General features: G+C 37.7%; 1 protein-coding gene across 1 annotated transcript in view; it reads right to left on the reverse strand.

Annotated features, from left to right (window-relative positions):
- The window catches only part of NKAIN3 (sodium/potassium transporting ATPase interacting 3), a 335,927-nt gene that overhangs the window by 19,150 nt on the left and 303,151 nt on the right, over positions 1–13,626 (reverse strand). The window contains 1 exon segment of the mRNA XM_086886975.1: positions 6,200–6,260. Within this exon segment, the coding sequence (XP_086743101.1) occupies positions 6,200–6,260 (61 nt within the window).

Consider the following 13,626-nt stretch of genomic DNA (forward strand, 5'->3'; position numbering starts at 1 on the left):
TTTGCCTGCACCCTATCTGGACAAACCTCACATGTTACATTCCATATGAAACATATGGTACTTTCAAGCAGGTAACTTCTGCTGCTGCTAGAAATACTCCACAGTTAAAACTCCCCTTTCCATATACTGTGCACCATCTGTTATTTAAGACAATCTCTTAGAACAGTGTTCTGCAACAGTCAATGGAGAACACAACTGGAAATGAAAAACATTTTTTATATTTTGCTAGCAGAATGTAACAGTAAGCAGTTGCATGAGTATATATATATATATATATATATATATATGTATATATATATATTAGATTTGCTTTCCTGTAAGAGATTATTCATCCATGAATAATCCAGAAATAAAAGAAGGGGGGGGATCATGCCTTTGCTGCAATTTTTTGCCAATAGCTTATCTAGAATCAAGGTTTTTTTTTCCTAACATTTATATTTATATTGTTTAATTGCTTTTCTTTTACACCACCTCAAAGATTTTACCCTTGGTTGTGTGTATTATATCTATGCATCTGTTTCCATAGGAACTAGAACAAATGCTTTCTGATGTAATATATAATAACTGAATGCAAAAAAAAAATAAAAATAAAGAGAACAAATTGAAATAGTATCTAGAGGTAATTTAAATAGTGTAAGATCTCTGCAGTATTTCTTCCCTTATTAAATGCTTCAGAATTCATTTTGTTAGTGTAGGAATGAGCATGCATTTTCAGGTAATTCACATACTAAGGCTAACAATAAATAAAGAGGACTCCAAAGGACTGTGGGACCATATAATGTTGTTAAATCATAAAGCATTGTTAGAACAGAGGTTTATCCTTTATATTTCCACTACAGGAGAAAGTGGAATCAGGTATAATTAGGATAGTAAACAGATGAGTCTTTATCTAATCAACAAACTCCAGCTGGACAGACCTCTAGAGTCTACAGAAACTGCAACTTGACATTTTTCTCCATGAAATGTCTGGTGGGGTTGTCCTGGGCCACAGCTGAACTGAGGAATCCTCCTGGATATGCCTGGTGACATTTCTGGCCACACCACAACCTCTCCTTCAGTTCATGGTAGGCATCTGCAGGATGACAACAGAGGCTGCTAGCAGGGAATGAGCCACCCTGAAATGTGGGCAGCACCTCAGTGCCAGGAGCAGCAGGAACCACTTGTGGCATGGGCTGGGCTCCCTTGGCTTTCCACATATCACAGACCTCCTTTGAGGATAGGTATGTTGGACACTTCATCTCTGCAGGAGGCCACTTTTTATTTTTAGAAAACTGTTCAGTTGAATTACAGAATATATCTGGTTATGAATCCACTACTATGCTATGCCTAGCAATGTGTATACCTGGCAAAAGTACCTGATTCTGTTGTTTTTCCAAAACAGGTGAGTCAAAATTCTGGGCTTTTGGGTTTCTTGTCCAGGTGAAGAGAAAGGTGGAAATTGCTTTCAAGCCTTCTAAGAATACCAGTAGTCACTCCTGTTTCCCAGAAGCACTGAAGTCAGGAGAATTCTGTCAACATGGCAGCTTATAGGGCTGTTCCACTGCCAAGCAGTAAAGCTTACTGTCATTTTAAAAGCCTGTGTCAAGCACACTCAACCACTGGTGAGGAACAACACATTTTGTTTCAAGTCATTATGGCTTAAAGGTGAGAGTGCTAAAGCCCAGTGATGACCTGTGCTGCTGTTTGGCAAGTTTTGTTCAGTCCTCATTTTCAAGGAGGTAATTTAGGACAGTTGTTGACTAAGGAGGTTTGATTCTTATATTGCCCAACAGAAGAGTCGTGCAGAATCCTCCTTTTTGGTGATCTTTGATATCAAACACTTTATCACAAAAATTCTCAGAAGGTAAATGGACACAACTGCATATACAATTGCAATTAATGTAAAGATGGTAGTAGTTGGTTCCCAGAAACTCCTTAGTTAAGGAAATTTGGATGCATATATATAAAGGCAATCAAATATTTTAATATTAGTATATTTAGTATAGTGCTTTTTAATATTAGTATTATTGCTAGCTAGTTCTTCATTCACTTTGCAAAAAAATAGCATATTTATAAGAAATTTATCACTGCTGGACCTACAGTGTAACTATAAATATTAAATTAAATGTGATATAAAATTCTTTCTCTCGTTTGATTACTGACAACAGATGCTCAATGGTGTGAATGAATGTAATGCCATATGTCAGATAAGGCAATGCAGTATTTTTTCAGTGGAAGTAATAATGTGTCTTGCTTTACTTAATATCTTTCTAATGATAGCATATGGAGGGTCATATTGGTACCACAATATGGGGAAACTTGTAATTTGTAAAAACAAATTCATCTTCCTTCTGCTCTGAAAGTACAGCTGAGCTCTGAACACAACTAGCATAGAGGACAGACAAAAAGAAATCTTTTTTTCCTTATTAATTTTGTTCTTGTGTTTTCATTTAGGGGATAGATCTTCATGGTGAATGGAAGTCCTTTCCTTTATTTTTGTCCCTGACCAAAAGAGGTTTAAGTTTCATTGGATTGGCCTTTTTGGCATTTCAGCCTCACTTTTACAAAAATGCTGGAATCACAACTATAGCTTTGTGGCAAACCTTCCCTTTTGATTTCACTGTTATTTCTTCATGCAATTTGTTTACAAATCAGTTTCCACTCCACAAAATCTAGTACAGTACAGAACTATCATTTCTGACATGTGTCAGTGTCACATTTATGAACTAGTATCTAGCAGCAATAGTGCTGCTATTATTTGAGTAACTTTCTCAAAAAACTCCAGAATCTATTTAGAAATTTAATCATGATTTTAGCAGTGTATTTTGCCTAGTCTCCAGACTCCACTGAATTAAAACAGTAATTCTGACAAGGTGGAAATCAGTTTCTGAGTTCATTTTTAGGAGAAAATGATTCACAAACAGGATAGTGACAGGCTTTTATGATTACAGGTTTCACATATTCTACTCCTTTAAAAGGGCTTATAGAGATTGATAGATCTACAAAGAAAGAAATGAAAAAATGAAGGGAAGAGATATAAATAGACATTTTCATTAGGATGAATGATGGAAGGTATTAACCCCACTACCATAGTGTGCCTTTTACACGTCTTTTTTTATTTTTTCATTCCTTTTGACCTCTTACCATCTTCCTTCTAAGTAAAAGTTAACTACAGTATGAAATGTAGGTAAGGTGAGCAATATCTGGAAATAAATGTTTCCTCAAGCATTATTACTGTTCAGAAAACTGTCCATCAGCTGAAATGTCAGGCTCAAAATCCATTTAAGCACTGCACAGAGGCTAAACAGGCAGCTATTATTAATTTTTAAGTCTGCCTGATAGGTTTAAACCAAGAACTGGGGTTAACTCGATACACTGAATATTGCAGAGTGTATTTAATTAGTGGGGCTCTGACACTCAGATGGCTGAGGATTTATTCTCTGCAAACTACTGCTAAAATATGATGGAATAGCTGCATCTACCTAAGAAAAAGATCTGCTGTGTCGTACCAAAATGCATAAAATTGGTCTTACTTGCAGGTTTTTGGACTTTTATCCTAATGTAAATACTGTCTGCTTTCAATCTGTTTTGAAGCACCACTGTACTTACATCTAGAATAATTTTCTGTTCATTATGCTGCAAGTTAGCAATGTGAATTTCTCCAGAATAAGTCCTGTTCTTCTCAGCTAATTATCAAACCAAAACATTTTCTCACTGTGCCTTAAGCAGATGTTTCTTTATTCAAAACATATCTGTGGGGTTCCTAAGGAGGGGTTAACATCTGTCTATATTATATTTGTCTACATGCATAGAGGGCTCTAAAACACAAACAGGCACTGAGACACAAAGTAAGGTATTTTGCTTTTGATCCAATTCACAATCTTAGAAGGCAATAAAAAAGTAACAAATCAGAAATTGTTTTGTTCCAATGGCTGTAAAGCCTCCTAGCTGCACCTATGCTACTTCTTTGCTCCTCTTTTTCCTTCCTTTGTACACTGCTCTTGCTCCTGCCCCAGGTCATTCTCTCCCAACCAAAAAAACCCATTCACATGAGAGTAGAAGATTAAATGTAAAGATACAAGTGAAATGGGAAATTTGTCCATTCCTAACAAAGGACAGTACCCCATATTTTCCAGACAAGTGAGGTGATTTTCACTTGTAACAGAAGAACAAATTGTCATTGACAGTTCTGAAAGACAAGCAGAAAAAGATGAAAACCCTCCCATGAAGGCTTGCAGATGTAAACCACATATACTCTGTAGCACGACTGCAGCTTCCATGAACATGTATTCTTTGCTGGGAGTTCTGTCTTTCACACACATCTAAAACAAGGTGTGTGAAGCACACTAGAAAGGGCTTAACAAGCCCAACAATAATATAACGTATTTGTGTAAAAAGGGAAGAGTCTGTCTTCCCAGGTACAGATGCATCTGTGTTTGCATGTGGATGTGCATGTGACACATGATCATTCTTCAAAGGCACTGGAGTTTGTGCCTTCCTCATCAGCCTGCAGGCCACTCCAAACACCTGATGTAGCCTCCCTGTTCTGGGCATCTAGTTAGTAACTGGCTCATGAACAAAGTTTCCAGCTATCCCTATGAAGCCGTGGCTACTGCCCTGACTCATGCAGCAGCCATGTGGAAAGGAGTAGTGTCTGTATTTCACTGAGCAAAGGCTGTGTTTATACATCCCAAACCACACAGCCATGGTGCTGCTGTGCCATCTGCTGATACCCTGTGCTTCCAGCTCCTGCCTAACTGGAAGCTTCCAGCTTTCCCAGGAAGCATTTTCTGGGCTTTTCCTCCTTGAGCCCTACATATTATGCTTCTTCTCCAAGTGTTGATATTTCTCCTTTGCAGCACCCATCTTTATCCAGGCTCCTTTTGCCTTTCCACAGTACACTGTGTGCACAACATGCTCATGGCTCCTTACCACTCAGTTTTATCTGAGAATCTCATTGATATTTTCTTCCCAATAAAAGCCTTTAAATGAAAGTGTTAAAATAGATTTGATACTAATGTCTGTTGTATTAGGACGGAGAACTGAATATTGTACCATTTTTAGCAATGGAAAAATATTTTGTTTATAGCCCTTCACACTCTTTTCAATGAAACAATCTGCTTTTCCATCACAGATATAAATTACTTGAATTATGTTTTCAATAAGATTTTCCAGGTATTATCAAATACTTTCCTATACACTAAATTAATTTTTCCTATGATATTCACCCAGTAGACCTATTCTGTGAAGAAACAAAACAACCGTGTAAAGATATATGAATAAAAGTTTATAAATAAATATTTGGTTGCATGTTATTTATCCTATAAAATACTGTTGACATTAATTCTTCTTTTTCCCCTAGAGAGAGCTATTTTACTGTTTACCTCCTTATAAATGAGTGGAAGTAATTTAAATGATCACACATTGTCCCTTTTTAAATTTGTTCTTGTATTTGCTCCTCTGCTCATCCAATATTTTTCCATTCTCTCTACTGCTTTTACCAATGACTATATGCATGACATCCTCAGGCAATTCCCACAACCGCTTTTCACACAGCATCCTACCAAAATGTTCAGCATATTCAGATTTTTCCAATACCCTCTTAATGACTTTTTGAGAAATACTTCCTTAAGGTGTGCACTTTCAGAACAATATGAGTGTGTACATAAGGGTTTCATTGACAAAATGAAGTTATGTATATAGGGTCAGCATTTTAAATACATGGTCTAGGTGCCTGTGAGCACAGATCAGGTTCACTTAATTAGATCCCTAATCTGATACCTGATCAGTATCACTCTGATACTGCACGCTGTAAATGGCTTGGTCTGTCCTCTCCAATAATTTTACTGTTGACAAACAAGTTGTGGGAAAACAGTTCAAGAGGCTTCAGGAGCTTTGATTCAAATGTAAATTTACATACATAAAGACATACATATATATCTATACGTATGCCACATGGATCACATAATTTTCATCACTGTGACAGGCTCATGTAAGAGGTTCACAAATCTCTATGAAGAAGTTCAGAAAGTGCAATGCTACCTCGACAACTTGTTAGTACCTAAATAAGTATGTCTTCAAGCATAATTGGGTGTGTACATGAATGCCAGGTTCTGCCATTTTTCAAACTTTGTTCTTTGCCTTGGTAGTTCAATGCAAGACTAAGTCTCAGCCCAGGTACCTTGGCTCCAGAGATGGTGAGGTGTGTATCAGTACTTACAGCTGTCCTCCTCCTCCATGAAAATACTGATCACATAACAGGCATACACAAATCCAACCAGCTGTGTGAAAAAAGAGGAAAAGCCAACATTAGAACACATTGAACACGTACAGAGCTTTTACTAAAGTGATATACAAGTATCACAGATAAATTTTAAAGATACTTACTTTTTCCTATTACTGTTTCCCACATTTACAGATTTCAGTGCAAATGGTCACAAACAGCTATAATAATTTTCTCTCTTTTGCTCAAGTTGCATAACATATATTTTATATATAAATATTTATTTTATAGTTTAAAATATTTCCTAGTCCCAGTGGGATCCATATTGATGAATACTGCTATTAATACTTGTGGGAAATATCTGTGCCCTGATGTTCAGCTGTTATTTACATTTCTTTGTTCTTCAATACCTCTGTTCTCACATAGCTTTTCCCACATGGATGCAGGCCCCCTATGCACCTCTATGCTTACTAAAATGTTAAAATATTTATTGACTGCTGCAGAATTAAGTCATAGTAACACTTCTATGGAATCCACAAGAGTTGTCTTTTGGTGCTGCATGAAGTGTCCCAGTGAAGAACTCTTAGGCAAAATTTTAAATTGATAGGTGAATTGTCACCATGCACCTGGACAGTAAAACTGGGTTATGATTCATTGACATCAGGAAACACTTTATCAATAGTTCATGTTAACTATGCAGGAAATGAACAGTAGCATTCCTCCAAACAACAACAGTCAAACCATGCCATTATTTTAACAGTAGCCCCCACAAAAACATCCTCCTTAACCCAGATCTGTGTCACTTGTGCCACCAAAAGGAAGGGATTGAGATTTTTAGGATCAAGAAATAGAAACGCCACTCATTCCTTATCCATATAGACAAAATGTTTTCTTATGGCCATGACCAAAGATGAAGAAAATCCCACTGGGCAAGGAAACCTATTAAACTGCACAGCCAGACATGTCCAATCTTGAGAAAATATTGTTTGTGCAGCTGTACACAATTCATGCTATCTGAAAGCCTTGAAAAGACTCTTCATGAGAGATTTCAAAAATAGCCCAGAGATTAGTTTTAAGAACACTCCTTTTTCTCTGGTCCATTCAAAAAATCTAATTAAAATAGTTATTCTAAGGATGTCACGGATCAGCCATCTGAGAAAGAGGTAATTTAATAGTATCTAGACAGGTATAAGCTCCTTCAGAAGCAGAGAAATCATTCCAACCTGCTTTCTGGTTGGGCTGCACGAGGAGCTTTACAAGCAGCTCCAAAAGCCTCTCTGCAGACAAAAAAGCTTGTCCACACAAGGGAATTCAGGGAATGCAAGATGAATTAACTAAAGCTGTGAAATCAATGCACATAAGATAAAGTACATTAAATCCCTGTGTGGCCTTCCCCATTCAGAAATAAAGTGGCCCTAGTTCACTGCAGTTTAATCCTTCTCCAAGGGATTAATCTTCCCGCAGAGAATTAATCTACAGTATGCTGAAGCTGAGCTACTTGTGAATGAGGGCTGTCACAGCACTGTGGCACTGTCCCACTGGAGCTTCCTCTCCATGGCATCCACCTCACTGGTGTTTTGACAAAGTGACTTTAATCCAACTTTTCTCTCATTCTGAGCAGACTACATCATCAGCAGCTTCCCTGACTGCTTTTTGGTGTCCAGTTTGCTGCGTGGTATTGCCACACCCTCTCTCAGGTGAGCAGCACTTTGTGCATCAGCACTTTGTTTCACTGATGCTCTGAGGCAGCTGAATGCAATCCAGCTCTGCAGGAGGTGCTTGCTGGGTGTGGCCAGGACAGATCCATGCCTGAGCTGCCCATCCCCATGTGCCTGGTGCCAGGGAGGCTGCAGCAGGATGGACCCACAGACACGCAGGGCTGGCTGGGTCACTGCGTGCTCGCTTCACCTGCTGAGAGTTGTGTGGGTCACTGGGAGCAGTCCAGCCCCTGCTGTTAATGACAATGGGATCTAACAGTTCTGCTGCCAGCACATCCAGGGCCAGCATTGACTTACAGACTCCTTGACAGCTTAAGCACATTTTTTCCTTAAACTTCACAGTTTAGAGCACCTTTCAGGCATGACAACTAAAACAATAAAACATAAAGGCTTCCAAGAGATCAAAAGACAAATCCTGAGATGCAGTGCTTGTGTTACCTGAAGGTTACATATAATTAAAAAAATAGTGCCTTTGTACCACAGAAAAATCAGAAAATGGGTGTTTTTTCATAACAGGACATCAACTGTTTATTTTCAAGGTTTCCTGATCACCATTTGTGTTGTGCAATTTGACTATATAAGTCACTTGGGTTTGTTTCCTTTTCTTAAACATGACTAAAATATTTTGAAGAGTAAAACTGCTGAACAAATAATGAAAATTATAGAAGTGAATTGTAGTACAGACTGTGGGTTAAGTGTTTGTGAAGAAAGATCAGATACTAGAATTATTCACTCTTTCCCCATCATGTAATTATTTTTTATTAGTAGTATTCTGTATTAAAATAATTTTATTTTTATAAATGCAATTCTTTCTTTATATGTACATGTGTACTACTCTATATCCATGCATATTATATAAAACATATCTCTGTAAGTGCTTCCAGCAGATTTCTCAAATATCAAAGATGTTGGACAAGTGGATAAAGCACAGCAAGACTTCCACTCTAACAAGTAATAAATGACCCGACACAGAGAAAGCAATAGGCAAAAGTGCTCAAAAAAGTCTTCCAAAAATGTGGGTCATGACAAGCCTGAGTTTTAACAGTCTTAAGAGCTTTCATCCTGCTCTTCCAGTAGACCTTCTCCTTAATCTTTTCCCACTCACTTCCATGCTTGAAACACACTTTGCCTAATCTATGACCTTCTTTAAAAATCAGCAGCCTTTCTCTACTTCTCAGAAATATGTTTCTTTATATTCCTCAGCATTAGAAATCTCTGGTAGCTGTTGTATTTATGATGTATAGTTTAAAACACACCATTTTCCCCATCTGTTTAGTTATTAATACCAGGAGAAATAAAATATATATATATATATATATATATATATATATATATATATATATATATATTCACCCTCTTTCAATTTTGTGGTCTTTTCAAGGGTGGGGAAAAAAAAAAAGGTGACTAACCATAACCCTCCATAATCCAATAATATCTTTCTGTAGTTAAATGTCAGAATGCATGTTTCTGAGAGAATAAAGCAACGAGGAGAAAAAAGAGCCCTTTAGCATCAATTGTCAGGTGTTGCTGCTCAGGGGGTCAGCAAGGCTTGGCTTGTGACTAACAAACAAGTAGTTATAGTTGGGTACCTGATATCTACAGCACCATTAACAAGAAGCGATGAAGTGGGAACATACCCTTTGACAGATGAGACCTGTTTCCAGGTCCTTAAACAGAGTTACAGCCACCACTGTGTGAATATTTTTGTAAATGAATTAATTAAATCTCTTATTTTGCGTTACTGATGTACATGCTAATAAAATATTTATTCCAACAAATTACTTTGGTATCTTGATTAATGCAACTGCTGTTTAATTAATAGTGTTATGCTCATGTGAACCCATCTAGCCATCTTGCTAATTGCCAGTCTTGGTACAGGAAATGTAGGCAACTGGCCTGGTACCAAGTGATAGACTGAAATGTGTGTTCCCTGATAACTAAAGCAAATATGTTGCATATGAGCTGGAAGATTCTTAGTTTGGTCATCTTGAGTTTCAGTATTCATTGAAAGGGACCAATGAAGTGGTTTGAACTGGATGTCCAATGCATCAAAGATCACTAGCACCTGAAAGTATAAATAGGAGCCTTTGGCTTGATCCAGAGAGAAAAAGACAGCCAGGAGGCCTTGTCTCAAAAACATTGAGTTCAAGGCATAGAAACCTTCTGGGATCCCTGCACTGTACAAGACTGTCTTACCAGGAGAGCCCAGTCTAGTTAAGTGTCTCAGAAGACACCTGTCAGTGCCATTCTGCAGAAAATCAGGTGGGAAAGTGTGGGTAGAGGCTGTGTTCCCAGCCTTCATCCATCTATACAGTGGTTAGGGTATACATCTTTCTCTAGAGAGAATAAGCAATACATAAAATACTCAGCTATTTCAGGGAAGCAGAGAATAGTTTTGGTTAGGACTTTAAACCTCTTCTGGTTCAACCTCCCTGCTGTGGGCAGGAACATCTTTCACTAGGCCAGGTTTCTCAAATTTCATCCAGCCTGTCCTTGAACACTTACAGGTATGGGGCATCCACAGTTGCTCTTGGCATCCTGCTCAAGTGCCTCACCACCCTCACTGTAAAAAATGTCTTCCTTATGTTCAATCTTATCTGTGCTCTTTCAATTTACAACTCTTACCCTTTGCCCTCTCACCACAGACCATGGTAAAAAGCCTCTTTCCATCTTTCTTATAAGTCCCCTTTATAAATTGAAAGGCCAAAATAAATTTTAAATAGCCCCAACTCTCTCAGCCCTCCAAATATTCTTATGGCACTGCAAGTGGAATATCATGAAAGCAGAGTAGAGGGGTAGAATCACCTCCCTTACCTGCTGGTTACACTTGTTGTGATGCAGCCAAGGGTACAACTGGCTTTCTGTTCTGCAAATGCACTTTGCTGACTCATTTTAAGCTTGTCATCAACCGTGATCCCCAAGTTCTTCTCAGCAGGGTTCTTTTCATGCCATTCATCCCTCAGCCTGGTACTGTGGATTGCCCTGAGGCAGGTGCAAGATCTTGCACGTGGCCTTTTTGAACCTCATGTGGCTCACATGGGCCCACTCCTTGAGCCTGCCAGGGTCCCTCTGTGTGGCATCTCTCCCCTCAAGCCCACCAACAGCACCACTCAGCGTGGTGCCATCAGCAAACCTGCTGAGGGTACACCCAATACTGCATTAATTACCCTCAGTAATGAAGGCATGGAATAACACCAGTCCCACTGTGAGCCCCCGAGTGATACCACCTGTTATTGAATATTGAGCCATAGTTCTTTGGACATGACCATACAGCATTTTTAGACCCATCAGAACTTTCCCACCAAAAACCTTATTTCTTCAATGACTAGCTGATAAGTGTTGCTGAATTCTCCAAGTCCTACTGAAGGATAGGCTCAGTTTGTGAGAAACAGTTTTCACCTAGGCTATAAGTTGGCAGAGACTTCAGTGTGGAGTCCACAAAGGGATTTCTTATTAGTGGAACATGGATACATTGATAGGATGCTATTATCAAGGCTTTTGATGCATAATTTATTTTCTGCTGATATCCTTAGGTAGAAATAAAATAGTAGTAATCTCTGCTATTTTTCTTCTGTGCAGGCAGCAGAGTCTCAAGAGGACCTTAATGCTTTAGTCTGACTTAAATCTCCAGGCTTAAGCTATGGACATCTGCATGAAATGTAAATGCCTAGTTTAATAGAAGTGAAATTAGATTATATAATTGTCCATCATTAAACTGAGAGAAACTATTAAAACATGTAAGAAATTAAAAAACTAATCATTTGAGCAAATATATGCTGTGAGATATAATTGCTTTAATAAATGGATATTACTAGAATATATCCTATTAAAAATAAGAATCAAACTGAGTGCAAAAATGTATGTTTACTCGCTAATTAATGTATTTTAATAGTTACTGCTTAATGTGGATTAACCTTTACTAACGAAAGCAAGGACAAATGCAAAATAAAACTAGAGTGATGATTTAAATCAAGGCTGCTTTCTGCAGACTGAAATGCTTTTTATTAAAATTGATGATTTGGATAATTTTGATTTAAATCTTCCTGCTTTGCTTTGTCATCATCAGCTGTGGCCTTTAAATACGCTCTCACAGTATGAGATTACTTTCCTATCAGCTTTGCATACTGCAGTTCCACTGGTTCAGAGCTGATATGTGAGTCTTCCCTAAGTATTTAAGATTACACAAAGCAGAGCCCTGGGCTATCAGGTTAATCTCCAAGGTCAGGTGTACAACAGGGCACTTTCCACTCTTAAGCAGCTACACAGAGTCTTGCAGAGATCTTGTTGCAACAACATGGAACCATCCTCATAAACAAAATAAATGTGCAGTACTCCTGGCTCCAAGAGGATGTATGTGACATTGTAGGCAAACCAGATTTGGGAGGTTTCTCCAATCAAAGTAGAAGCTGTGCTTCACACTCTTTCTTGTACACATACAATCTGCCCAGATTGCCATCGCACTGAATACGACTTTTTCTTGACTTCTTTTTTGCTGATGAGACTTGAAAATCGTTATTTCTTATTTATCTTCAAAACTGTAACTTGACAAACACAATTCCTTTTTCTCTGCAAGATCCTTCACTATTACCCAATTTTCCACAAAGACTGAGGAAGTGTGAAAAAAAAAAGAAACTTTTAAAACTGAATCTTTATGCATAAAAAAATTGTAGGATACAAAGCTTGACAAGATGTCTTAAATTTAACTGATAAAATGGAGACTGTGTAACAAGAGTGAATTTACTGAGCAAAAGGGTAAAAATGCATTAAATTACAAAGCATTCTGACTATTACTGTTTCCTCATTAGCATTTTCAGAAGAGCTAACAACTACTGAGGAAAAACTGAAACACGAGTAGTTAATCTTCTTAGCTACCTACTTGCCACTAACACTTTTATTACTCTGCAGAGAGGACTGTAAAGCCCTTTTCCTCCATTAAAGACTAGAAAAGTGCTAAATCAGAATGGGAGATACATAAGGGAAACAGGATATTATCCCAGTATCTGTGTGTATACACAATTCAGCAAGATAGAAATATGATTTAAGATTATCAGGCACAAAGAAACCATAACTCTACATATTTCAAGACAACGAAAAAGGAAAAAGATCCAGAGTAACAGCAGTATACAGTTCGAGCACAATAATAACCATTTACTACTATAGTAAATAGTTATCCAATTATATGACACTACACAATTATGCATTCTACTGCTTGATTATTAATATTTTACTAGAAACATATTGTAAAACTGTATCATTATAGATAAATTCAAAACTGAGTGCAATTTTTTGAATTAAAGAACAGACAGTTTCAAAGGTATGTCTGCGTTTTCCAGACATGTGTGTAACATTTTTCACTGTTAGTGGGGGGAGGCTCAATCTGAAAGTACTTAGGATCTAAAATCATAAAAGCACCCAAACAACTGGAAAAATGTCCAGAAAACATAGCAGAAAAAGGTAGCAGCAGCAGCTGAAGTACCCTGTGTTTTCTGATTTATTTTTTTTTCTCTCCTTCATCTTCCTAAAATCTATTTGATTTGAGTTAAATAAAATTCAGGCTGTAGAGGTATTGTCTACCAATTTAATCAGCATGGCACAGAGCTGGTCCGGTCCAACTGTGCCATTTGTAGCTGTAGAGGAAAGTTCCTAGAGACTTAAAACCCTGATAACCCTTAAAATGTGCTAAGGACTCTGTAAATGGGTGACAGG

This window comes from Cyanistes caeruleus, chromosome 1 (genome assembly GCF_971803275.1).
Source record: "Cyanistes caeruleus chromosome 1, bCyaCae1.hap1.1, whole genome shotgun sequence".
In the NCBI taxonomy this organism is placed as follows: Eukaryota; Metazoa; Chordata; class Aves; order Passeriformes; family Paridae; genus Cyanistes; species Cyanistes caeruleus.